The sequence below is a fragment of the Vidua macroura genome, chromosome 14 (genome assembly GCF_024509145.1).
Source record: "Vidua macroura isolate BioBank_ID:100142 chromosome 14, ASM2450914v1, whole genome shotgun sequence".
NCBI lineage: Eukaryota > Metazoa > Chordata > Aves > Passeriformes > Viduidae > Vidua > Vidua macroura.
The window spans coordinates 13,048,690-13,075,979 of record NC_071584.1 but is presented as its reverse complement, the minus strand read 5'-3'; the positions used below and the strand labels follow the sequence as shown (position 1 = coordinate 13,075,979).

The window sequence follows — 27,290 nt, the reverse complement described above, 5'->3', positions numbered from 1 at the left end:
TAATTAACATTCAATAGTTACACTCAAAGGTTCTTGTACAAAAGCAAGCTGATTAGTCTGTGGATCTGCCTGAATGGGCTTGTGCCTGAGGACCACTCACACACAGCAGGAAGCTCTCCCCACCTTGACAGAGAACATCCCTTCATCTCCCTGAACTCCATCAATCATCTTTCAGACACTGCATGACTCAGGCAAGTCCCTCAAGCTGTCATTTGGGAAGTGCCTACTTCAAAACTTCTGGCTCCTGTCATATATTCCCCTGTGGGGTGTAATTATGAGCCACCCTGCTCTCCAGAGAGAGCAGCAGCTGCTCTGCCATGTGCTGCTGTCAGGGACCTCTCTGCCAGTGCCTACTGGGACAGGCTACACTGGAATTTCATCCTCTGAATCAGTCCCTGAAACATAGATTTCCTCACCTTAAAAGGAAACCCAGAAAATGTTGCCCAGTACACAGAGAGACAAAAGAAAGCAAGAGCTGCTGGATTGGCTGGGGCCAAGAGCCCCCCAAGCCCAGCCTCCCATCCTCAACAGTGATCAAAAGCTGATAGCAAAAGCAAGAGTGAGAACAAGGCAAGTGTGTGTTGTGAATTCCCAGTACATCACTGCTTCCTGCACTGCCTGAGGTATCTTTGCATTTTAAACTTTTTCACCCAAGTGGAACTGCTTCAAACATGTCTTGGCCCCATTTCTGCACACTTCCACCTCATATGATTTATTTATCCCATTTATTTATTTATACTCATATCTTTTTTACTTCAATCCATTTAAGCCTATTACGTTTTTGCCTCCTTTCCAGTAACTATAAAATTGACTGGATTCAGCCAGTGTGAAGGGCTCTACAGTGCTATGTGCCAACTGGTAGCAGACTGTAATGTATTTTTTTAAGTGATGCCCCATGTGATAACAAAGAAGGTTTGGTGAGAGACCTACTGATTTAAGATGGGTGTGTAGGAGTAGAAGCTTTTATGGCACTTTTTGTTGTTTATTTTTTGGTTTTGGATTGTATCCCCATTCTATGTGAGTGGGTAAATATTTGCACACTAAACTAAGAAGGAATGACAAGATGTGGATTAGAATCAATGGTGAATGCCAGGACCTGTTCTTCCCAGGGAAGAAAACAGCAGCTGTTCTTAAATAATGTCAACATCCAACTTAGGAGAGGTAGAAAGTAATTCCTAGCCAAGCACACACCTGTATCCACCTTGTCCAAATGCTGGTAGGAAACAGCAATCAAAGAGCAAAGAGAGGAAACTGAACTATATAAATGAGTCCCAGGACACTCAGTGTTTTAGGGGCATACTGCAGGCACTGGAGGAGGAAGCACTTTCCATAAAATAGGAGAAATTAACAGCAATGGAATATATGTTCTAAACAAGGAGGTAAGACACTGAATCATATAGACTGGCAAAAGCTAGTGTTTTTTGTTTCTTTAAAACAAAAAATTTGAGTGCGTGAGGAAGAATTCTGGCTCATCTCACTGCAAAGAAAAACAAGACCAGAAGTTGCTTTACTGGTGAAACACAGCAGCCCTTAGTCCAGCATCCTCAGAAAGGAGCCTTCTCAGGGTGGTTACCAGGATTCATCCAAGAACATAGGAAGTTCCTTCTCTTGCAGATGTCCCAAGTGTAGTCCTACTGGGCACCTCCAGAAAGCTGGAGTGTGGACATCAGGTGCTGTACCACAGCCCAGGCAAGAACAGGAAAGTTTGGTTTCAGTAGCCAAGTAAAACTTGGCCCAAGGTGCTTCAGCCAGAGCCCCACAGAAACACTCCAGAGTGCAAGGGGCTTCAGATCCTACATGCTCTAGAGAGCAAAATACCCCCAAACCCTTCACTTCAGCCAGGATATGCACTTTGAACACTGGCTGCTCCTTTCAGTCAGATCACTGTCCTTTTTGCTATTTACTTGGCAGCAATCAGGATACACTTCCTGAAGTATCTTTTAATATAAATGATGTTCAGCCAAGGTGAAGGGACTCTGTTAATAGCAAGATTATACCTATGATTTTACAGGGGCTCTTGCAGTGGCTGTGTGCACAGGAAGGTAAACGTGACAAGGAGCACCCTAATTGCACCTCTCCAGAGGATGGGTGGATCTCAGACACAGAGGAGATGCAAACAACAAATGCAGAGTTCCAAAGGCAGTGATACCACTCCTTCAAATCATACAGCATGCAAGGATCACAGCAATCTAACACTTACACAGCAAAGTCATTGCTACAGGGCAAATCCATATTTTTATGTAGAGTCTTTCTGAGGTCTAGGATGAATTCTACGACCTAGAGTGAATAAAACTTTTTACAGATCGGAATAAGGTGGTTTGGAAGAGGATCAGTAGGAAAACAAAGACATTACAGTAAAAGTCAGCTCTTTCAGGTGCACTGAATAAGCTACAAGATTTTTAACTTCTTTCTCCTCATTTCAGCTTTGAAAATGAACTTCAGAAATGCAAATGAGGAGCATATGCAGGCACAAAAATTCTACCTCTTCAGAGCAGCACAGGGGAAAGGACTGGTACCAGCCCAACACAATAACCTGCCAACAATGCTCCAAATCTGGGCATCTCTGCCTGACACCTGACAAAACTGCATGTGTAATTCTGTCAGAAGAGCAAGAGCCCCATCCCAGAGAGCTCTGTGGCCTTGGGATGTACTTCAAAGTAAATCCTAGAACCTGAATCAAACTGAAGTCCCTTTGCAAGAAAATCATAAGTTTTATTCACCAAGACAAAAAATGTTTCTGTTTGCTGTTCCTAACAGCAGAGGTGGCCAAGTGACCCCCTGACTCCCTTCTCTTGGAGTAACAAGCTATTCTTGCTCCACTATTTCTCAGCAGAATTCACATTTTACATGACAGGTAGAATACCACAAGATGTCAGTCACAAAACCAGCAAGACAAACTGCAAAGCTAGAGAGACACAGTTCAGGTGGGATCAGCTGACATGCCACAGCAGATGCAGAATGTCAGTATAAAACATACAGCACATTTTACAAAACCATCTCTCCTTTTTATAAACAGCCCTGATGAAGAAATCAACTTTTCAGTGGCAATTATTTCTCCCAGAGTGAACAGACTATGTGAAATCAAGGGTCATGTTTGCCTTGTTTTCTCCACTGTAACCTGTATTTGTCATGAAGGCATACAGTTTTTACAGTTTTGTTTCCCTCTTCTTTTTTATTTCAAAAATTCCACATAAATGTAAATCATTGTGAAGTAATCCCTATAAGAGCACTACCCAGTATATCCAGTTAAAACAAGACATTTCCTCATTGTCCCAGGGCAGCAAGTCATCAAAGTGCATTATTACCCTGTGCACATCTGATGGAGCAAACATTTACCCCTAGGAGTTCATTAAAATGCAATTAAATTGCTTAATTACAACTGACACAAATGAGTGATAGTAACTTCAAAGGAAGGGGAGTATTTAGGCATGCCAAATTTTCTAGATATTTAGCAGTGTGCAACAAGAACAATATTCTTAATAATAATAATAAAAATAATAATAATAAAGAAGCCAACCTTGTGTGGTTTGTGTCATCTTCATCGCTGCTGCTGCTGCTGACTTCATCACTTGAGGAGGAATAGTCTGCTGCTTTTAACAAGGAGTTGGCACTGTCCTTCACCTTGGCAAAGGAGCCTGGACTCTGAGCAAAGAAAACTCAGCTGAAGAACCCATTGTTAAACAGCACCTGCTGTATTTTACTGTCCCAGCATATACAGTTATGGTCACTTTCAGAGCAAAAAAAGCTTTACTAGGAAGCTGATCTGGTTCTGTTGGTCTATCACAGGTGGGTATCTCACACATCAAAGTGACTTGAGCCAAAACTGGACACTCTGCTGAGGACCTGAGCTGGACACAAGTCAGACCTGGACTGAGAGCAGTGAGCTTGAGCCAGCCTCACATACCCCTCAGGCTGACTCATGAGTGACAGCAAACTCACACACCAAAACAGAGCTGTCTGCACAGACAGACCCCCTCGGTGAAAATTATGGACAAATCAAAAATATCAGAGGATTTAAAAGAACCTACTGCAATCTGGCCTGGATGAGAAACTTTTTCAGGCTTCTGATGCAAGTGCACATGGTTCTGGGACAAAACATTCTCTGCCTTGGCCAGTCCTGGATTCCCTGGGGGTAAAAAAATCCAAAATTGTCTTTTTATAAGTGTACATGCAGCAGGTGAGAGAGCAAGACAAGCACACTTAGCTATGACCCAAAAGCAGATACCAGTCTCTGCTGACAAACTTCTCTTTTCTCTTTGTTGCAAAGGAAAATCTCATTGCTTGTTTCCCAGTGGCTCTAGAAGCTGCAATATTACATACATGAATTGATACTGGTGCACTTTAATGCTGCAAGAGTAAGACAAACCAAACCCTTGGCAACACACACCCACTGCACATCAGCCACAGTTCAACGGAAAGGGAGCAAGGGAAAAGGTGAGGGCATCCTAATCTCTTCCTCTGACCCTCTTCCTGAGGAGAGACAGCTCATCACATCATCAGCTGCTGGTCATACTCCAGCACCAAAGGGCAGGCAGCTATTTCCTGTGACTGCAGACAGGGATCAGCAAGAAAGCTCAGGAGCCTAAGCCCCCCTACACACCTCTGGGAGAGAGGTGCTGCCAAGATTTGGCCTTCATAAAACTGTTACACAAAACCAGTTTTGTTTAACAGTCCAAAGTGATTATCTAAACCTAACTGGGTGAGGGCAACAGCTGCACTAAACTGCAAATCTACCTGTGAAATGTGGGCCTCCACTGCCTGCAAGCACTGGAAAAAGCAAAAGAAGCCTTGAAGGGATGCTCTGCACACAACCCCTGACACAAGGGAAAGGAGGGAAAGCCATGTCCCCTCATCCTGCCCTGGGACACACTGGCCAGCTCAACACTTGCCTTTTCCAGCAGTTTCTCCCATGACTGCCCCACTGTTACCAACAGGACTCCTTGTGAGTTAAGGGGGAGAATTCAACCTCACACAAATTAGATTTGTATTTGGTAATTTAGTTTTGTCACAATGGTTTCATGTCTTCATCCATTTTGCAAAGCTTTCAAAACTCACAACTCCTTACTGGTCAATAAGCAACTAAGCAACTCAGCAGAACTATTAGCCTTAAAGTATTTATAGCCCTTTCCTCCAGTTCATTATCCCTGTGGGTTTGGGAAAGCAACAAACTCCATCTGAAATTCCGTATGCCAGAACTAGCTGTAATTTAATGACACTTAAGAACTCAAGGAGACAGTTTAAACCACAAGGGAGGTTTTCTATTCTTTCCATTTCTGGTGAGATTTTTGTTTCCCCATGCCAAAATAGCACAGGAGTTACACATCACATGGACATTGCAAAGTTGAGCTGGGCTGTTGCATGTTGTTCAGCTCTGTTATTCAAACACAAAATGACATAAGAGCAAAAAGAAACAAAACCCAAGCAATTTAAAGTGTGCTTTGGATTTCTCTTGAAGAAAAGCTTCCTATTCTGTGTAGCTAGTAAGAGCAAAACTGGCTTGATTGTGTAAGTGTAATAAATATGCAATTTGTTCTCATTTATCAAGGGCTTTTAAATTAACAATGTAAACCTCAATATAAAAATAAATGACCTCATAAGATCACTGGGGTGGTTTCAGAACATTTTTTGCATCCACCCTGCTTTGACTTGGGCATGTGTGATTCCCCATGTTCCCAATCTTTAGTGGCCAACCTGGATGCAAGGCCTTGTGGCACACCAGAGCTTTGTGAGGGGCTACACAAGAACTGCCCTGCAGCTGACCCACAGGAAACACCCACAAGAGTAGCAAGAGAGGCAAAAAGCTCTCCACTTCTCCACATCCCCATCTGCCAGAACCTCAGGAACCAGAATCTGTACTGCAAAACACTTCACAACCACAAGCAAGCTGCTGCATTCCTACACCACTACCAGTGACAGCAAAGGAAGTTACTAAGCTGTACTTCGCCTAAATCAGATGGTTTTATCTTCCTTTTAACTTCTTTTGCCTTTTTTTTTTAATTCCACTATCTTTCTGCACATAAAAGAATACTGGAGAAATATTTTATAATGTGCTCTAGACAGAGATTTATGCTTCCTTTTGCCAGTACATTATTAGAGTGCAGAAATATTAGTGTACATCAACTGCTCAACTGTATCATCTTATCAGTGGGCAGTGCAAAGAGCAGAATTTGCCAGTGAGCGAATATCAGTATTGAATTACATCTGTATTTCTGGAATGTTGGCCCTGCTGAATTTCAATTGTGTCACTAACTGCAACAGAAATGGTATTTTTCCAATTCTTAATTGAAGCAATTCAAATTTCCATATGAAAATATATTCACAGTCACTTTTCTAACTCAAAGGAGGAAGCACTTATATTTTAGGAACACAGACCATATAATCCAGAGGGCTTTCAAAAGCCTCTCAGCAGAGGATGCCATTAAAAGGATATATCCCATTTGCAATGCAGAACTTGACACCCTGCAGAAGACCATTTCATGTGACACGAGTTTAGTACATTCTGACTGATGGATCTTTGACTTAGGAATCACCTGAGGTTGACCAGCTGCTCTGATGAGATCCCATCTCCCACTCCTTGGTGCCAGGAGTGCTGCTGCTACTGTTCAGCTTCAGAGCATGTCCCCCGGGGGATGACTGATGAGTGTTACTGAATAGAAAGACAAAAAGCAGATGAGACTCTCGTGTGCAGGAACAGAGACTGGAACAGAGCTCCTGGGCCACAGGATTGAGCTCCTGCTGTTACAGTACGAGACCACACTCTGGATAACAAGAAGTTTATCTTCACTGCTGCTCCAAGCAGGGCCACCCAGAAGTGAGAGGAGATGATGGAGGGGACAGTTTCCTCTGGGCAGTCATCCTGGGAGACTACAGAGATTCCCAAGTCATTAGAAAATATCTTTCTGTATTACATCTCCCTTGGACTCTTCAGAGTCAAAAATCTCATGGCTTTACAACTCAGTCTCATTCCAAAATCTCATGGCTTTACAACTCAAGAGAACTGCTCCACTACCTTCCTAGAAGATACATCAGCAGTCACCTATCAATGGAGCAAGAAATGCATTGAACAGTAAAATAAGTTGCCAAGCCAGTGGCTCAACCAGAAACCCAGTCCCAGAAGTCACTCATTTGTAACACTGACAATTACTTATACATTTCTTTTCTGCTTTGCCTCCTGTAATTCCCAAGTGGGGAGCATGTAGGGCTTGATTTCACTTGAAAGTTATTTCAGATGATGTTTCTGACTCTGACTCATCAGAAATGCTGCACATCACTTTGTAATTTCAGCTAAATCTACTTCACTTTCCAGTCTCTCCAACCCATTCTGTTCCCTGATTAGATATCCAGTGGGGGCTGCCCTTTACTGCTGAGCTCTAGATATCCTTGGTCTTTTCTCCTGGGATATGAAAAAAGTACACCAGCCTTAAGGGCAGACTGCCAAAATTGTCACAATACATCTACAAGCTGCCTGTTCAAGCTACTCAAGGCAAAACAAGCAGCACAAGCTGTAATTAAAAGTGCCTGTACAAGAAGTTGAGGCTAGACTTCCCTCACCAAAGCATCCAGACACCTGACTCTCCTCTGAAACCAGTGCCACTGGCACTGAGGTAGAGCATCTGTCAGATATTTCAGTTTTCCTATTGACAATAAAGCAGCATTAAAAAATTACCTTAAGCATAAAACACAGTATAAGCACAGTGTATGTGTATAGAGTGTAAGCTTAGTTTTAGAATAAGCATAAAACACTTTAGAGCTTACCTTGAAAGGCATCTCTGATGGCCAGGCTGATCCCTGCTGTAAAATTTTGAGGTTGTCCTTTCTGGAACCTTAAGGATTTAATCAAACATTTCAAGGTTGCTATTGATATTGTAGATTCAGTCAATAAACCTAATGATTATCCTGTATCAATGAAAAAATAAGACTAACCAACAGAAATGAACAATAGTTCAGTGCAACCTGTGGGGAGGTAGTCCATGATATCAGCACTGGAAGCTGCAAGTCAGCAGCAGGTGTTTCCAGCTTGCTCTCAGCCTGTGCAGTCTATCAGGGTGCAGACAGAAAGAGGTTTGCACCTTTCCTCAGAGTCAGTATCATTCTTGATCAATATTTAAAGCAGTGAAAGGCACCTGCAGTCACTGAATGCAGCTTTCCCCAGCTGGTGGATTACCTTTTGTTGTTACCACAGGCTGAGGAATGAGACACACACACCCCAGCTGCAAAGTAATAAACTAAGTACACACATGGGCATATGAATTCCTCAAACAGTCTTGGACTTGTTCTTAGAAATTCTGTTTGAAAGAGAAATACACCACCACCTCAATTACACAAACTAACAACCTTTCCAAAACAATCCAGACCTTTTTACCAAACAGGCTGCTATAAATACCTGGTCTAACAAAAGAGGTGTGTCTGCAATCACAGATCCTGCAGATATTGTATGTGTGCAGATATTATACACTGTGTTGATTTGGCTCAGGCTGGTTTTTGTAGTGGGAGGTGCCATGGAAGTGGCTTCTGTGAGGAGCTGCTGGAAGCTTCCACCACGTCTGACAGAGCCGATCTCTGCTGGCTCTGAAGATGGACATGCTGCTGGCCCAGTTAGAGAGGTTGGTAACACCTCTGTGATGACACATTTAAGAGGAAAATCAAAAGAGCACACGGCAGTTTTTGTCCGGGCTGGCGAGGTGCCCCCGCCGGGGCCATCCCGGCCCAGCCCCGGCGATGTGCCGCCGCAGCCGCCGCCATCTCGGTGCGGCCTGCAGCGAGCCCTGCCTGCACGGCCGCCCCAGGCAGCCCCGCTGCGGGCACAAGGGCCGGGGCGGCAGCGGCTTCTCCTTCCCGGTGCCCTGCCCCGAGAGAGGCCTTAAACAGCGCCAGCGCCGCGGCCGCCACCGCCCACACCACGGCAGCGGGGCCACCTGGGCAGCAGGGAAAACATGGCCGGTGACTCCCCCACACCCAACCTAAACGAGATCAACCTCTCGGTGCTGCGGGGTCCTGTAGGAATCTTGGAATTGGTGGAACTTGTTGGCAATGGTACCCACGGGCAGCAGTTTTACTTCTAGTCAGAGAAGGGGAGGAAGTGCGGACATGTGAGGAAAACAACATGGTGGCACCAAGGTGAGTGAAGAAGGAGGGGGAGGAGGTGCTCCAAGTGCCGGAGCTGAGATTCCTCTGCAGGCCATGGTGAGGAGCATGGTGAAACAAACTGTAACTGGGAATGCAGAGATCCACTCACAGCCCGTGGGAAAAGTGCTCACACCAGAGTGGGAGGATGCCAGAGAAAGCTGTGATCCAGTGAGAGACCCGAATGGAGAGAGAGGGCCCCTGCTGCCAGAGACAGAGAGAGAGCCCTTGCTTCCAAACGAGAGCAGCCTGTCCTTAGAGGACAGCACTCTGTGGATGAGTGACCCATGTTGCAGCAGTTTTGGGACGACTGTATGCCCATGGGAGGGACCCCATGGCACAGCAGAGGAAAAACTCCTCTCCCTGAGCAAACAGAAGGTCTAAGGTGATGAACTGACCCAAACCCCCATGCCCTGTGTCCCTGCACTGTTGGTGGGAAGGAGGGATGGGCTGAAAGGAAAAAAGGTGTTTTAAAGGCTTATTTTACTTCTCATTATCCCCCTCTGACTCTGTTAATAATAAATTTACTTTATACCTTTAAATTTGAACCTGTTTTGCCCTTAGAATGTCTTCTCCCAGACCTCATCTCAACTCATAAGCTCTTTGTTAATTTTTTTCCCCTCTCCTCTGCCCAGCTGAGAGGAGAAGAAGGTGAGTGAACGGCTTTTGTGGGTGCCTGGCATTTGGCCAGTGTCAAACCACGACATACACATACACATAAACCCACACCACCAAGCTCCCTGCAAATTTGCATGTCTCTTTCTAGATTAGCGTGACCCAGTTCATGTACAAGCAACGTGATTTTCAGAGTTTCATGAAGTGCAGAGGATGGATATGACAGTGCAGTGCAATCAACCCCCAAGAGAGCCGAACACCCCGAGTTTTACCCACCTTTGGGGGCTGCTCTTTGCTGTGGCTCGTGCTCCAGAACACGTCGTCCTGCCCGGGGCTGAGCGGTGCTGTCACCATGTCTGACAGGGAGCTGCTGTGGTACACGTCCTTACTAGCCCGGAAATTCTCACACTTGAAGCAAACAAAACACATGGTGAATTGCACTTCCCTGCCTACCTAACAGGTTGCAGGTTGCAGATCAATGGTTCTGCTTGGGAGATTAAATATTTACTAAGCACAGCAGGAATATTGTGCCTGGATAGAGCCCTACTCACCTTGTTCACTGTGCAGTGAGCTACTCATTTCCAGCAGGTTAGCATGTTAGGCACACATATCCCAAGGTGAAGGGTACAACAAAAAGAAATAGTAAAAAAATCTATTCTCTGTGTATGCATATATATATATATACATACTCACACACCCCTTTCTTAAATCTATGGAGAAGCAAACAGGTCACTGGCAATGCACAGGGAACTAACTACCTGGATGATGCAAAAAAATACTGTGGAGTCTCTACATTTCATTCAAACCTGGACAATGCTCCCACTGCAGAATTTCCCTAGTCTAATCACTGTGGGAACCCACCTCCCCTAACTTAGATGTTGACATCCAAGTATTTGCATGACCACCACCAACCCACAGTCACTGGAGGCAAATTGCGAGCTGCAAGCACCTTTAAGTGCTCCAGTTATAATGAGGGGACCCTGGTCCTCCGTTGAGACAAAGTTTTCAATTACTTGAAAAAAAGAAAGAAAGATCAAACTTGAGAATGCAGTAAAGAAAGAATGAAATTATGCTCAGAATACATCCTCATGGGTGGTCAAGGCCAGGTGATTCCAATGCAGCCACCTGTGTTTAAAACACCCCTAAAGGTGTCCAGTTAGAGCACTAGGCTGGCAAAACCCCAGTCACAGCACAGGAAGGAGAAGGAATCAAGTCAGTTCCTTACAAAGTCTTCACTCTAAGGGAACAAGAAGTAAGCAGTGCGAAACTCAAGCTAAAATATCTGATTCTTTCTGTATGTAAAAGAAGAAATCTACACTCTGATGATCTGCTACCCCAGTGTCTGCCAAAGAGGAAGAAACTCAGAGTTAAGTGTGTCAGCTGAGAGTACTGCCTCCCTGAAATGAGAAATCCTCTTGGACACAAGACCAAGAACACACAGGAACCCTGTCTGAGCTGGGCCTGTCTGCAGGGCAGATTCTGCTATCCTGGAATCAGATATTACAGAAATTGAAGAAGTATTAGAGAAATGCCTGAAGCTGTACCACTCTGTGCTTCACCTTGTCTGATCTCCCATGCAGTGCTAGGCCAGGGCTCTCTGGGAGGTGCCTCTTCCTCAAACACATGGCAAGATCAGCACCTCCAACCCTCCAAGGCCTAAGAATGAAGTTTGCAATTTTTTTCTCCATCAGAGTTCAAATTCCTGTGTCCCAACTGAGTTACTGCAACTTAAACCAAAGGCACTTACAGTACACTTTCCCCAAAAAATGACTCAGATGAGTATTTTATTGATTTATCAGGTAAGTCTAAAAAATTATCCAGTTTCTCCATCCTAGAAAGTAAACCACAGTAACTAGAACTTCACACAGCTTTCAAGAAGATAATAGGATTATGAACTTTCTATGACTGTACAAGACTAAGTTTCATGGGAACAATGTTCAATGTCAATTAAATATTGACAAGCAGTAATTCTAAAACTAGAAAAAAGATGTCAAAGATGTCTCATTGCAACCTCCCAGACCTGTATGACAAAGTCAACAGCCAAAACCAGTCCTGAGAAGTTCACTTAGTTATTCAGGTGCTTTTCCTGCCTTTTTGGGACAATATGTTCTGTTGACTCTCTTTACAGAAAATAGCTTTTTCAGCAGTTGTAACATAATCTATGTCCTTTCAAAATACCTTTTTGTCCAACAAGATTGTCTCTAATAATAGTTTTTATTTAACCAGAATTATTTGAGCAGCAAAGTGCTCACCTGAAGAGATCCATTGTGGGTACAGAAACAGGTTTTGTAGCAGGTGTATTATTATCAGAATATAGGAGGATTTTCTTTTCCTTGCCACTTTTTCAACAAGATACATGTATTTCTTTTTAAATTCCAGTCGTTGAGTCCTGCTGATTCCCAGAGAAGTGTTTAAAAGCATGGATAAGCTTTGCTGAGTCATGATACAAGTGACTGAGTGAATCCAAACTCTGCCCAGTACACCAGTTCTGTGTAAAGCCAGGAACAGACACCTGCTTCCACAAGCAAGCCAAAACCATCGCAGATAACCCCCAAAATCAGTGTTTGCTATTCTCCTTAGGTTTGCATAAGGAAAATAATTTAATCCTCTCCACCTAACAATGATTCTAAACTATTGAGATTTGAACCTTAAATTGTTTTTCTTGTAAGTATGCTGCTATGTACTGCAGCAAACACAAACCTGTACAAAGCAGGTGGAATTGGTATACTCTGAATCTCACATTTCCCTCAGCAGACAGATAGGATGGAAGGCACTGAAAAATCATGCTCCTTTTACCTCAGGAGCTGTGTGAAGTTTTTCAGTGAAATAATTCTGAGAGAGATCTGGGCATCCATGATGCGCCACAAGATCTCACAGAATATGACTGTTGAAAATAAAAAGTAATTTTTGTCTGAGCAGAGCAGTGCTGGCAGATGATCCCTCTCTGACAAACCTGGCTAGAAGTTCTTCAGTGCAGCATCTGTGATGAATTCAGCTTGCATTTTAACTCCACAGTTCACTTTTATTTTAAATCAACTAGGCACCCACATACTGGATTTCACAAGTATATTTCTGTGTCTTTTAATCTCCAGGTGACTACCTGACCCATCACTTGTATTGCCTAAACACATCATCCAGTTAATGCAGGCAGCATGTCCAAACATGCTGCCATTAGCAGCAACAGCTGCTCCCAACCAGCAAAGGGAAAAATAACTCTTCAGGGGATTTATAAATTACCCATTGAAGTTCATGTGGAGTCCATGTGAACACAGCAGGCAGCAGCACAGATGGGCTTCTCCCTGTCCACATGCACTGTCAGCTGGAGCTCTGCCTTGTGAGGGGTACCAGGGCACCTCCCAGCAGAGACTGAAATCACATGGCAACCACTGTGCATCACTTGCTGCTATTATCCTTAAGTAACACCATCACCCTAAACAGCATATATTTTTTGTAGTGTAGTCTCCATGAAGAAACATGAAAGAAGTTGGAAAATACTGCTTCATTCCTCACCACTCCCCTCAGCAGCTCGGACAAGTGCTACAAAAAAGGAAAGCACTGAGAGGGTGCAGAAGAATGATCACTTGTCCCAGGTGAAGCAGCCTCTCATCCCAGGAGAGACTCCCAAGCAGGGCAAGACTACCCTCTGTAAAGCAAACTGTACTCCTGCAGAATCCCAAATGCCCTGCAATAAACTATGGATGCTCCCACTGCTATTACAGGGCTGAAATATTTGCCTCAGGGAAGCTGCCGGCCTCTGCCCAAGGCTAAGATACAAATGTCCTTCTTGTAGACCTTGCAATAGCTCTCCAGTGATTTGATGCTGCAAGCCAGGCCATCAACTCAGCCCACTTACAGTACTCGTGACTTGAAACAACAAACAGGAGCTGGAAAAAAAAGGATGTGAGAAGACAAACATAAATATTTTTCCAGGTAAAAGCTATCAAGTGAAATGAGGCCTTTCTCCTCACAACATCTGTTTCTGGTGATTTTTCCATCATCACCAAACAGCAAAACAACCTGAAGAGGAAAGGCACAGGAAGGCTTTGACTCAGAGACACTAAGAGCCAGCTATTATCCACCTCCCAGACTCTCAGACTCTGAGACTCGCTGCAGGGCACAAACCAAAGCAAGATAGGGGAGAGCTGCTTCCCCAGATCCTCCTGCTGGGGAATTTCAGCTGCTCTGGTATCTTCTGGGAAAGCAGCACGGTGAGCTGAAGGCAATCCAGCAGAGTCCTGGAATGCACAGAGGGTAACTTTTCCAGCCAGGTGATAGGCAGCCCTGCCAGGGGGGATGCAACACAGGGGAGCTAATCAGTGAATTCAAGGCTGGAGGCAGCTGGGGCTGCAGTGATCACACACTGGTGGAGTTCATAGTCCTGAGGGATATGGCTCAGGACTTAGGAAAGTAAGGAAAGAAATTCTTATGATGAGGGTGGTACAACACCAAAGAAGGTTGCCCAGAGAGGCTGTACATGCCCCATTTCTGGAAACACTCAAAACCAGGCTGGACGGGGCTCTGAGCACCCTGATCTAGTTGAAAATGCTCATGGTAGGGAGGTTGGGCTAAGTGACTCTTAGAGGTCCCTTCTGACCCAAACCATCCTATAACTCTGTGACCTTTCATGCAGGATGTTCACCTGAAGCTCATGCCAAGCCAAATCAACAACGAGTTTAAGAAACATTTAGGATAATACAACCTGATCTCACAGCAGTAACCCATAATTGCAGGTATGCTCAGAGAAGCATACAGGCGCACGCTGCTGCTTTGGTGAGGCAGTGTGACATGCTCTGAAAGCAGCTGAACTGCCACCAATAACCCATCCTCCTCTGCAGCCTGACCTTCCCCCTTTGACTCCTTGACCCGGCGCAGAAGGAGGTCACAACATGCCACAGAAGCACACAAACAATGCCTAAGGCTGATTTGAAAGTCACTCTCCTGTGGGTAGCACTAGCTAAATTCCAAAGAATCAGCTGGAGAGATGCATACAAAAACTGTCCATCCATCCATCCATCCATCCATCCATCCATCCATCCATCCATCCATCCAGGAGTCCAGCAGAAACTGAAAGCTGCCAAGAATAAAACTAGTGCTGTGACTGAGAAGCTGAATGAATGCAAAAATTAAATACTATGAAATACTATGAAATTTACTTATGAAATACTATGTAAAATGTACCAGCAATAAGATTATTCTGGCCACTGCACACCTTTAGAACAAGTGGAGATATCCAGGCTAAATCAGTTGTGCTCACACTTATAGCAGTTTGCTCCATTTTTACTTGCTGTTTTGTTTCTCATTTGCTCACATACACTTACAGTCATTTCACAAGAGACTGGAGAAAAAAACCCTGCAGTCCAAGCTACTTCCTTCATACACTGTGAGTAGGATGTTGAAAGGAAGCCAAATTTTTGGGCACTTTGTGAGAACCATGAATCACCTCTTCCAGAACTGGTAAAAATATCAGGAGTTAAAATGTTTTGAGAGAAGGATTCCAATGCAGAACTTCATCAGACTGTTTTCACTACATAGGTACTGTTTAGATCCCACTTCTACCTCTAATACTGAAATTTTTAAAGACTCAAGACTTTCTGGGCTATATGCATAGGTAAAATCTGATTCTGCATTGCTCCTTATTGTATCTCCACATACTTACAGATTATTTCATAAGATCAATAAAAATATTGATTGCTTACATGGTTTCACTCATAAAAATTCTGGGTTTAGACTTTTTTTGTAAAGTACCATATACATTTATGGCATCATATAAATAATACATCATCCAGGGACTGCAACAGCACTGTCACTCACATTTCCTGTGAAACATCTGAGAGGAGCTTCATGGAATCAACAACCAAGCATAAAAAATAACTCTTATCTAACCCTGATCTGCAGTGTTTAAGTATAATTCTACACAGAACTCAGCAGCAGAGGTGGCACCATAAAACCTCAGAGCCAGCTTGCACATGCCTCAGTCCTCTGTGCCAGAAGGGAATGGTGTTTCTGATGGGCTGTCCTGCCTGGAACCAGCCCTGGCCCTCCTCCCCAGGCGGGTGCAGTACCTGCACTAGCAGGGCTCTCTGTGGTGCGGGGGTGCAGGGGCTGGAGCTGCTCCCGGATCCCATCCTGGCCTGTGGGGTGGCCTCGTGTCCCAGCGCCGCCGGCCACAGGCAGGGCTGGATGCTGTCACTCTTCTTTGCTCGGTCCTCGGCCTGGGAAGGACAAAAGCAGCAGCACATTGCACAGAGAGCCCCAGGTTTGTGGGCTGGATGCTGTCCCAGGGCAGCACGGAGCACACCACCTCCGATGGACCTTCCCACCAAGGAGGACAGCCCTGGCACAGCACAAACCACTATTTCCTCTCCATTTGCAACCCTTCCTTCTCCATCAAGTTTCCAAGCTGCAGCAAGGAGAAGTGCCTGGGTTTCCATCTGCTGTATTCTAGGCCAGTCCTTTGGCTGCAGGCTGGGATTTTAGCTGGGAGGAATCATCTGTTTATACTTACTTATCTTTGACAACATGCAGCCTGTTTTGCTGTGCATTAATTACCCCCTTCCACAGCATCGACATTACTGCATGCTGCTTTCTACCTTAAAACACTTTCAACACTCTGTCTTTTGGTATGTTATTTGTACTGTGAGAAAGACTGAGGAACATGATATAGAAGGAATAAATTTCCTGAGGGCATTGCTCATCACAAAAGTCTTTATCCTGTAGTTTTGACCCCACTACGCTTTTCAGTTCTGTTCAACATGACTAATTCCCATTCTCTAACGTAAATCTTTAGCATATCCTCTGATTCAGCAGCCTGGAAACAGCTCTACACAGTAAACTAGAGATTAATGCCATAAAAATCCCTGTTATCTGTGTCAGGGTGGGCATTCTTAACAGTATCACCCACTATATCTGGATGTTTGTGCCTGTATCAGAAAGGTAAGCATATTCTTAGCACAGCCTAGAAACTGCTGAGGACATGGAAAATGATTCCACTTTGTCTCACTGTGGAAAAAAAAGAAGACCAAAACCTAAAAAAAAAACCACCCTTACTAAAACAAGAAACCACAGCCAAACACCATGAAATTCTAGCTCCAGTGAACACGCTCTTGAGGCCACATTTTCATTACCTGCAACTCGTAATAATGAAAGGCAAATTTGACCATAATCAAGGAAGAAAATATAAAAGCCAGAGATGATAATTCACCCCCCAGCTCTGTGCCCAAGGGGAGCTGGCATGAAAGGCATTATGGTCCAGATGCAAACTCATGCAGGTGACACTTTGGGCTTCCAGAACTGATGCCAACCCCATCCAGGCACTGAGCCAGCCTGGAGTCTGCCTCCCAGCTCCTTCACTCTGGTGCTGGTGGGATCAGATACAGCACAGAGTGAGCTCACATCTGGGCACAGGTCTGCAGGGGAAAATTGTCCTGACCTGCTGGGGACAGGATAAGCACAATGGCAAAGACAAGGAACTCCCAAGAGAGGGTTCTGCACCCCCAAATGTTAAACATGAGGCTTTGGAGGTGTTTAGGATTTTTTGTGTGTTTTTAATGTCTCAATGAAACAATAATTCTCGAGAGCTTCTGTGTATTGATGATTGGTCCTAGAAATGGGAGCCCTAAAAAGTACAAACAAACTCACTCTTGAGTAGGCTACCACTGTCTCCATGCAGGTCTCTCTCAACAGAGGAACTAACATCCCTCTGGCTAATGAACTGGAAAAGATCAGTAACAACAGGAATCTGACTTATCCCTGTTAAAAACAGTTACAACTTCAAAGCATTTTGCAAATAGTTACAACTGCTGACAAAGAAGTCTCAACCAAAAAAGGCAACCCTGTACCACCAATTGTCAATTTAGTGGAAGGATCTGTGAGTTCCAAGAAGTTCTGAGATTAAGTAAATAATATAGTACAATATCCTTAAAACAAGAATATATTTTTGTAGCCATAATGACAAAAAGCCTCATGCTGTGAACCTAAAAAGCAACTAATCTGCAACTAATTATACTGTATTTCACCACTAAATTAGAAGTTAACAGTGATTGCACACTAAATTCTGTAACATACTTCATTTTGCTATCAAGGAGTCATTTACAAAACACATACCAAAACCAGAGATGAGTATCTAAGACAGTATTTTATTTGTTTTTTGTCTTCTAACTACAGTAAAGTAGAAAATAAATTAATCATCAGAGTTGCATTTTCACCCATTAAAGGCCTAGAAAAGGCAAAGCTTTTCTATTGACTTTGATGTTGTGTATTTAGAAAAAGTAGCTTACTTCTCTGTCCACATTCAATTTGCTCCTCAGCTGGAATAAGACCCAGCCCTCCATCATCAAACAAATACTGATTTCAAGAGCAGTTCATTCAAATTTCAGTAACTATTTGCTTAATCAGTCAGTACAATAAAGCCTTTAGAACCAGGGCATTTGCAGTTTTGACAGTTAGGCTGTACTTCAAACAGAACCACTCTCGTTTTCACAAACTGCTCCTCTAACAAGAAGCTTAATATCTTTTGTTTTCCTAACTTCATGTTGCTGCTTGGCTGTTTGCAGACTCTATTCAGTTACTGAAATTCATCATTTCACCAATCCTAGCAGTTACATTTAACTATTTATCAATACAGGACATTTCAGCTCAGGTAATAGTTGCAGCACACACACACAAGAAGATGACAAAGATGACAGCAGCAAGGTGTTAAGAAGCTGCACTGCATTTCTCCTAGTTACATGTGCATGAGCTCTCCTCATGCCTCTGTTTGAGCATTTTGGGAAGATACTTTGCCATGACTGCAGAGAACATCACATCCACTCTTCTACTGAGGAGGCACCTGTGAGCTGCTCAGATTTTTGACCCAGACTTTAGTGACACCACAAATCACACAACAGCTGCAGAACTGGGTTAACCAGTTGGAATTATATAAAAAAACATTCTAGGAATGAGGAGATGACATGGATATGGATCCAGAGCTTTTCATGACATGGTGACAGTGACCAGAATGAGTTGGTGGGTAGAAATACTGACAGTTAGCAAAGGAGGAAAATGGATTGCAGTACAGGCTCACTATATGTGGCTATCCCTGATCCATCAAACCTTACCCTGGGACATAAAATCAAGAAAAGGCATCACAGCCTGCTTGCTGGGGCACAGAGATCTGTGCTCAGGAGGCAGGATGCTGTTCTGTGCCTGGGTCAATTCTGTGAATCCTAACATCAGGCAAAGACCTCTATTAAAGGTGGTATTACCTTATTTCATGCCTCTTTGAAAGACAAGGGAATGACACCTACGGACCAGAAGAACCTCATTTCTCCACTCACCAATCAAACCCTTCTCTCAACTCGAACAGAAGTGACAGAACAATTCTTCCTTTCCCTTATCCTCTGAATATTAATGGAAACTGAAGGCTGTAGCATAAGTGTGTAGAAAGACAGGTCAAGCTCCAGATGTAGGTTTAAAGATCTCTGCTTCAGCATTCCTACAGCATCATCAACTACAAAGCACCAAAACGCTGCCCTGGCCAAGACAGTACCTCTTTGCTTGTGCTGCTTGATGGAGGATGAACTCCTGCATTTGAACTCTTGGAAAGCTCCTTCTTCTTCTGCTTGTGGTCATGCTGGAGAGACAGCAGCTGTGTCTGATCTTTGGGGAGAGTTCTGTGCATCTTCCTGTTGTGCGGCTCATCTTCCATCTTCTGAAAGCAGAGAGTGATGAACCTCAGAGACAATGATGCCTTGGAGGACAACCAAGTTGTCTGCTGGAAATAGTGGCTTTTCAAAGAACAAAGTGACCACAATTCCAGCAGGGCTGACAGAAGAGTCAGAACCCCAATCAACAGGAAGAATAGAGTTGCACCAAATACTGTTTGGCTTTTTAGACAGCAGGTCAGAAAATCATATTTGTTCTTTTTACTTCTACTAAAACCAGAGGTCTTTAATCAAACACTGCATGCTTCTGTTTGATTACAAATCAATTTGCAGCTGAAACATTAGGAAACCATTGTGGTCAAGGTGACAGACTTGATAATGACAGTTCATTAAAATTAACCTCTGCTCCACTGTTTTTGTGAAAAAGAAATGGTCTTGGTTACAACATGAATGCAAAATGGGGACTGGAAATTTAAGCTTAGGTTTAGCTGCATCTGGAAGCTTTCAGGGTAAAGGAATTTCAAACAGAGCAATTCAGCACAGAGGAACAGCAGGGACAAAAGCAGGAGAGACAGTGTCCCTGCTATAGATAAGGAAGGTGACTCAGTAACATCTAAGTTAACTCAAAGGCAGGATAAATCTGAGAACAAGAGGCATTAAATGAAGTCCCTCCGTGGTCCATGACGCAGAGGATGGGAACACCCTCAGGGAACTGAGAAAGACATCAGATACAGAACAGGGAGCTGCAAACTGCTGTCAGCAAACACCCTCTTCATACCTGCTTCTTTTCTAATTTCCTCTGTCCATCTACTATGAAGTATTCATCTTCCACAGCCCTTTTGTCTTCTTTAGCCCTTTCCTCTTTCCTCTGACTGACTTTCACCTCTGGCCACCTCTGCTCACACTCCTGCTGCCTTCGTAGTTCCTGCTCTCGCCTCTGGTGCTGGAAGAAAGCCAGGGAATAACACTGCTTATTTTGCTTTACTTTAGTACCCACCAATTACTGATGCTAGTGCTCATAAATCACAAGGTCCATTTCCTGCTCTGCAGTCACTAAAGCAGGGACACCTGACACACCACAGAGCAAAAGTGGGCAGGGACAAGCTGCCACCACAGTGACTGCCAAACCTGAAGTGAAACCTCTTCCCTTTTGGCAGCCCAGGGCAGATCTGTTATTTATGAGGCATGTGAGATCTCCCTGACAGCTGGCAACTAATCTAGTGACAAATGTCTTCCCAACATTTCAAGAAGGAAGGGGCTTTTTCTTTTTCCAGAGCATTCCCATTTTGCTGGAGCAGCACTGTGCTTCACAGATGTCAGCTCTGAAATGTTCACACAATGCTCGAGTTTTGTCAGATACTCAAGAGAAGAGACACATTGGTGATTTTTGTGTTGTGCCACTGCGAAAGAGACATTGAGGGGCTGGAGTGTGTCCAGAGAGGGGCAACAGAGCTATGGAGGAGTCTGGAGCACAGGTTTGATGAGGAGCAGCTGAGAGAGCTGAGGGTGTTCAGCCTGGAGAAAAGGAGGCTCAGGGGGGACCTTACTGCACAACTCCTGACAGGAGGCTGTAGCCAGGTGGGGGTCAGGCTCTTCTCCGAGGTAACAAACAAGTGGTGCCATGGGAGGTATAGATTGGATGTTAGGAAAAATTTGTTTACTGGAAGGCTGGTCAAGCATTGGAACAGACTGCCCAAGGAAGAGATGGAACCACTTCTCCTGCAAGTGTTAAAGAAAGTATGTGGATGTGGCACTTAGAACTAAGATATAGTCCTTATATATATAGGTGGACATGTCAGGGTTGGGTTAGTGGTTGGACTGGATCCTAGAGGTCTTTTCCAACCTTAATGGTTCTGTGATTTTATGATTTAGCTCTGCCTCTAAGACAGTGTCAGGCAGCTGAAAAGGCAACCAGTTGTCTTTTAATATCTTAAAAGCAGGACCAAGACTCTGGACCAGACCAACAGATTTCAAACTGGGAAACACATATGAGGAAGAAATGGGGATCTCTCACCCCATCTGCCAGGGCCACCATCACCAAACCTACTTAAGCAAAATGCCCTTCCTCTTCTGCTCACAGAGTTCAGGGCAGGTTATCAGCAGGGAAAGGACAGGGCCCATCTAAAACCACTGTCTTCAAAAGTGACCCAGGTCTCCCAAGGTGCAAGACTACGATCCAGGTTGAGCTGACAATTTAACACAGCCCTCTTGCCTTGCAAAGCCTACTCCCTACAGGAACATTTTTCATTTGTGATGAGACATGGAATAACAACACAAGCCAGCCCCCTACATCCTCCAGCCTCCTCCTCTGCTCCTTCTGCTGCTCGATGCGCTTCTGCCGCTCTGCCAGCAGCTGCTTCTTGTACTTCTCCTGGTCCTTCAGCTGCTGCTGCTGCCGATGAGGGTCTGAACGGTTTTTGTTCTCCTGCTGCAGCCTCAGAAATTCACGGCGGAGAGTTGACTCGCCCGGGAGATTAACTATGGAGCTGAAACAAAGAGGTGGTTTCTACATGGCAAAACATAGCATTGAAGAGGGAAAACAAAGTGCTTTGGGAATGTTTGTTGCCCTGTGTTAGCAAATCATGATCTGTCTCCAGCAGTTGACTCTACGGCCACACTTGGTGTGCTACAAACCAGCCTGAAGCTGATTATTGGGTCCTTCATTTGACAGCTTCCCCCCTACTGCAAGGAAACTAAAGCAGCAGCTTATTACAGGTATTTTATACTCTGCAGTTATGTTTGACAGCTATGAAACAGTTAAAGCTACCAAAGGGGACCCAGGAGATTAGGGATTCAGAGCAAGTTAAGAAAGCTGTTCTGGCTGAGGAGAGCTGCCTTCAGTGAGAACAGCTTGGGCAGTCAAATTTTCTATTTCAGTAATAAAATTAACCTTGGTTCTCCTTCATCTTCATTCAGCTCATCATCTTCCTCCTCACTTCCACTGTAATCATAGTCCGTTTCTTCTAAAAAAGAGAATGAACAAACACCAGAGGAGGATGCTGTTATTTAAGAAATGATCTTGAACTTTATTTCTGAGCATTCATCCTGAACTACAGGTAAGGAGGAATTGGAATTTAAAAGCCACATGTTGTAGTGGGAGGCTGAGAGGAGGCAAAATATCCATGTACATAATTCAAAATCTAGTTCAGATAATGATTCAGGGCAGCCCCTTTACACACACACACCTTTTCCCGTGACTGACTGAATTGGTTTTGCAAAAGTAACCTACTTCCATAATCTGAAACAAATTAGGCTAAACCCACAGAGAAACCCAACCCCCACAGCACCACCAGCAGAGGGGTTCTTCAAAAAGACATTTAGATAGGACATAAAAGCTTGCACTGCCCTGCTCTGCTGCTCTGTACCTGTCATGGCTATGCTGAAGCCACCAGTAAATCCAGGTTTCCTTTTGTATCAAAGGGAATAATAAAGTAAGCAAAAAAAAAGAAAACAAAAACTAACACTAGTTTTAGCACAATGTTTTACAAGCTGACCCATAGTTTTAAAGTCCTCTTCAAGACTGACATGAAGGCAGTTTTTACAGGATAATTTCAAACTGGTCCTACCCCATTGTTGGCTCTATTACATGCTAAATTGGGACTTCATTTTTTTTGAAGTTACTATTTTGAAGTGTGTAGTCTGGCAATTCCACACTATTCTCCTTTTCAGAGGAGTTTTGATTAAAAATAGCATTTTCAGAACAAAATATAACTATGAAGAAGTGACATCTTTGCACTCCTCCACCCCTCTCAAGGGCATTTGTGAGAAATTCCAACTCACTATCTTTCCATTTCAGTGTGCTTTGAGATTCATAGCAGTTGCAGAATTTGCAACTCCTACTGGAGCCAGTAATTCTACTTTGCAACAGCAATTTCATTTTAGGTGCAAATATTCCTGTTGGCAAATCAGAGGATTTATAAGACACCTTCCAACACCATAGTGCTTTCCAAGTTTGCTCTCACAGTCCCTGATCCTCACAGTGCTTCTGGCAGTATAAAACATGCAGAAGGGGAAAAGGGAAGAGAGGGCAGGGTTGTTGATCAATAGGCCACGTGTCTCTGTCCCCTTTGCACAGCCCTTAGTTTGTCATGCACAGGCATTTTCACAGGTATCACCCCAATTCCTGCACTGCTTTTCCAGCTTTTGCTCTGAAAGGTAAGGCTGGTATTTGGAACAAATTTTCTTCATACACACTATGAAGGAAGTGATTCATTATAACATCTGTATTTTACTGGAGCTTGGAGGTCTTCTCCAGGTCTCTTTTGTGCACTCCATTGCAAAATACTTAAAGAGTCCTGCTGCCCCTAAAGAACTCACAGGACAAAATTATACAGAGATCCAACAGGTAAATCAATTGGATCTGGGACAGAAATATGAACTGAGAGACCAGAAAGCACTTGTGGAGCACTGCTCAAGAAAGCAGAGACCCAGACTTAACTTGGAGTCCTTGCTCCCTGCTAGCATCAGGGCTGCTCCCAATAACTCAAGGTTCCAAGGACTTTAGCACTAAAACACCATTAAGGACCCAGGCTTCAACAAAGAAATCTTCAAAATGGCCCCACTATCGAGGACAACAATTTCTCAGTTTTCCTGGTTCTAGTATTTCAGTGCATCTGCCTTGTGCTCTGCTGCCAGTATCTGAAGAGGACATGCTCTCTGAAGTGTCCTTTATTTTGGTTTTGCCATGTTACCCTTTTCTCCTTTCTTCTTCCTTGTCCTGTCCAGGTGGTCCTTCAGCATGATACGCACTTGCCGCTCGTTCTGCATGTCGCGGATGAAGGAATGCTTCAGCAGGGTCTCCGTGGATGGACGATGCAAATAATGCTTCACAAGGCAGCTCTCAACAAAGTTTAGGAACTTCTTTGACCTAAAAATGACACAACAGTGGAGAAAGACCAATAATCCTCTTCAATTCGTGGACCAAGCACTACCCCTGAGTGGTGGAAAGCGCTAACTTTGCAAGGTTTCCTTCTACATAGGAGCTGAGAGAGACAACTGGAGTTCTGCCACCAGTGAGACTCCTGTGACCACCACAGTGCTGAAGGTGAACGCCACCTCACCACCCTCTCAGAGGAGTTGTTACCTTGAATTTACATCCTCATCAACAAAACCACGATCTGGCCAACACAAGCCTTTCAAAAATGCCCTTGACCTTTTGATAAGATGAAGATTTTCTTTATACATTTCATTTAAAACAAAAAGTAATTCCCTGTAGGGCAGGTGACTGCCATTAGCCTCACAATGTCCAAGCAATCTTCTGATAAAACCCTGACCCCAAGCAGCACATCTAAGCCTTCCTTGCTTACCCTGCAATTTCGGCCAGAGACACCAAAACAAAACAACTGCAATAGTTTAGGCAGAGTTCAAAAAGAAAGGTGTTGCTTCCCAGAGGTCAACTATATCTGACCTCTGGCTCAATCCAGCTCTTAGAAACAGCTTAGGAATCACCTCCTAGATAACTACATGATTTAACAAAATCATTGTTTCTGGACAAGAGAGCTAAAAGCCCTCCTAAGCCCACTGCAGCAAAAATACAGGTTTTTTACACATCTCTTTACCATTTTCTGGATTTCAACTTTGGGGGTGGGTTCCTTGGGATGAGGAAGAGTGCTCTCATGGGATGCATGTCACACAGGGCTGCAAAGGAAACCACAAATTATGGAAGGATCCATGTACCTCCTGCAACCTCACTTCCCACCTCCAAACACCTCCACTTCCAACATCACAGCATCCGCCCCAGAGCCCCACCAGGAGCCGACCAAATTCACACTACAACCAAGAAATCAAGTGTCTGAGTACACAGAGCTTTCCAGCTAAAAGAGAGTCAAAAGAAAGGCTGCAAGGCAAGAACAAGTACAACTTTCTTCATATTTTCTATATACATAGCTTTGGAAGGACATAAAAAAGCTCATGTTTCCCACACACAAAAGCATGTTTGCACATAAACAGAAGTTAAAGCTCAGATTGAAATATTTATCTAGATATTGTGTCTGGCTTCTGGTTTCAGATAAATGATAAGCTCCATTTTAACCAAACTCTTTGCCACATTTTTCATGGCATATGAGAAAACCCAGGATGAAGAAAAGCTGATACAAAGCACAGAGCTCACAACCTGCACCATGGCACAGAGCAGAATGACAGAGCACACATCTCATCCACCCTGTGCTCTGGGAATGGGAGCACCATTATCAGGCAATCTGCCACAGATTCCACCCCTGCATTCAGAAGCTACCTTCTCTCCAGCCCACTGTACTTCTCTTCAGGGCTACTGCTGTGGAAAGTTGAAGCTGTGAGGAGCTCAAGAGAAAACAAATAGCATCCCCAGGCACTTTGTATGGAATTTTGATTGTGCTCTATCTGACAGGGAGAAATGTTGAGGGTAAAAGGTCTTCCTTCACCAGAGCTACTGAATGACAACAGATAGGAACTACATGGAGGCTGATTTCTTATAATATTTAGGTGTTCAGCAGTGATGCTCTTAACAGAAATGGACTTAAAGCATCACAGAACCAGTAGAAGTGAGAAGCTCTGGTAAAGCTTTCCCTACCTTCTATTAAATTCTCTGTCTCCGCCTGCCATTCTCACATTTGGTTCTGGCTTTGACTTTTTCCTTGGTATGTTCAATAGTACATGATACAGTGGAAATGAGGGACAGAAGTCTGGTTTCTAGCTCTGGGTCCCAGACACTGTTGTACTACAGTAAATAAACCACAAGGCAACAGAATATAGTCCACAGCATTTCCCTGTCAAAACTAGGGAAAACATCAAATATATGAGGAACTGGCATGCAGAATTACAAAGTCTCTCCCCAAGAAAACTCCCTGTGGACTCATGTCTCGGGACTAAGTTTCAGTCAGGCTAAAGCACAGGCTCTGAAAGTGCTCCTGAACTCCAGCTGGCTCCTGCTAAAAACCAAGTCTGATGGGAGAACAGCCAAGTGGGTTGTTTAAAAACAGCCTACGTGCTCTCAGGCTCAGGCCAGAGTTTGATGGATTTCATCTCCTGTTCTCTCAGCAGTGACTGGATACCCCACACATCCCATCTGCTCTGCAGGAGCTGGGCAAAGCCACCAGCCCTCCATGCCTACAAAAATGCACGAGGACTTTGCACCCACAGATCTCTGCCTGACCTGCAAGAGGCTGTCTGGGGGAGCGAGGGAGCAGCAGGCTGTGAGCCTGTGGCAATCTGCTGTCAGGCTGAGAGTGTGGTCATGGATCAAAGCCATTACATGTGAGTAAATGCTGTATTAGTCCCAAAATCTGTGAGAAACAAGTCAGTTTCAGAGTAAAAATATAACCTTTAAGTCTACCTTCTTCCACTGCCATCATTTTTTTTAGTGACCTAAACCCAAAGGCACTCCTGCCAGTATTTTCTGCTAACATATCAATCACTTCTGCTTAGTTGTATCCACAGGCAGCAATCAACAAACTAATGCTAACAAGAGCTTTAAGAAAAGAAGTTTTATTTTCCCAGGAAATAAAGGCAAGGAACCAAAATACAGACTGAAAGAGCCTAAAAGGAAGAAGAAAGCAAGAGTCCAAATGAGGAAAAAGTCAGAGTGTTTAAAGATACAGATAGAACCAGAATTCTGTGCATCAGTGCATTAGCCAAGCATGAGTTATTTTAACACAGAACACCCCCACCTTTATACCAAATCACTTACGAGGAGCTCCTTCAGCCATTTCAATAGCAGTGATTCCCAGAGACCACAGGTCACTCTGCAGGAAAAGGAAAAGAAACAATGCACACTGCAGCTTGCAGCATCCAACTTTGGTTGTTTTGCTTGTTTGTTTTCTTCTTGGGTTTGGTTTTTTTTTTTTTTTTTTTACAGTCTCCCTAGATCTCTCCTGGATCATGCTGTTTTACTTGGAGTGACAAATATTCTGCTCCCTTCCCACTCCCTACTGAGCT

At 44.0% G+C, this 27,290-nt stretch overlaps 1 protein-coding gene across 2 annotated transcripts in view; it reads right to left on the bottom strand.

The window, feature by feature from the left end:
* NRK (Nik related kinase) overlaps positions 1 to 27,290 on the bottom strand; it is an 87,309-nt gene that overhangs the window by 21,218 nt on the left and 38,801 nt on the right. The window contains exons 8-20 of one of the 2 annotated variants that reach the window (XM_053989975.1): positions 27,043 to 27,097; positions 24,938 to 25,016; positions 24,071 to 24,246; positions 22,270 to 22,342; positions 21,670 to 21,865; positions 20,158 to 20,322; positions 19,265 to 19,426; positions 15,801 to 15,950; positions 10,015 to 10,146; positions 7,756 to 7,823; positions 6,531 to 6,646; positions 4,029 to 4,126; positions 3,518 to 3,642 (exon numbers count right to left, since the gene is read on the bottom strand). In XM_053989975.1, coding sequence (XP_053845950.1) covers positions 3,518 to 3,642; positions 4,029 to 4,126; positions 6,531 to 6,646; positions 7,756 to 7,823; positions 10,015 to 10,146; positions 15,801 to 15,950; positions 19,265 to 19,426; positions 20,158 to 20,322; positions 21,670 to 21,865; positions 22,270 to 22,342; positions 24,071 to 24,246; positions 24,938 to 25,016; positions 27,043 to 27,097 — 1,595 coding nt within the window. The remainder of the gene's footprint in view (positions 1 to 3,517; positions 3,643 to 4,028; positions 4,127 to 6,530; positions 6,647 to 7,755; positions 7,824 to 10,014; positions 10,147 to 15,800; positions 15,951 to 19,264; positions 19,427 to 20,157; positions 20,323 to 21,669; positions 21,866 to 22,269; positions 22,343 to 24,070; positions 24,247 to 24,937; positions 25,017 to 27,042; positions 27,098 to 27,290) is intronic. The other variant, XM_053989977.1, reaches the window with a different exon arrangement.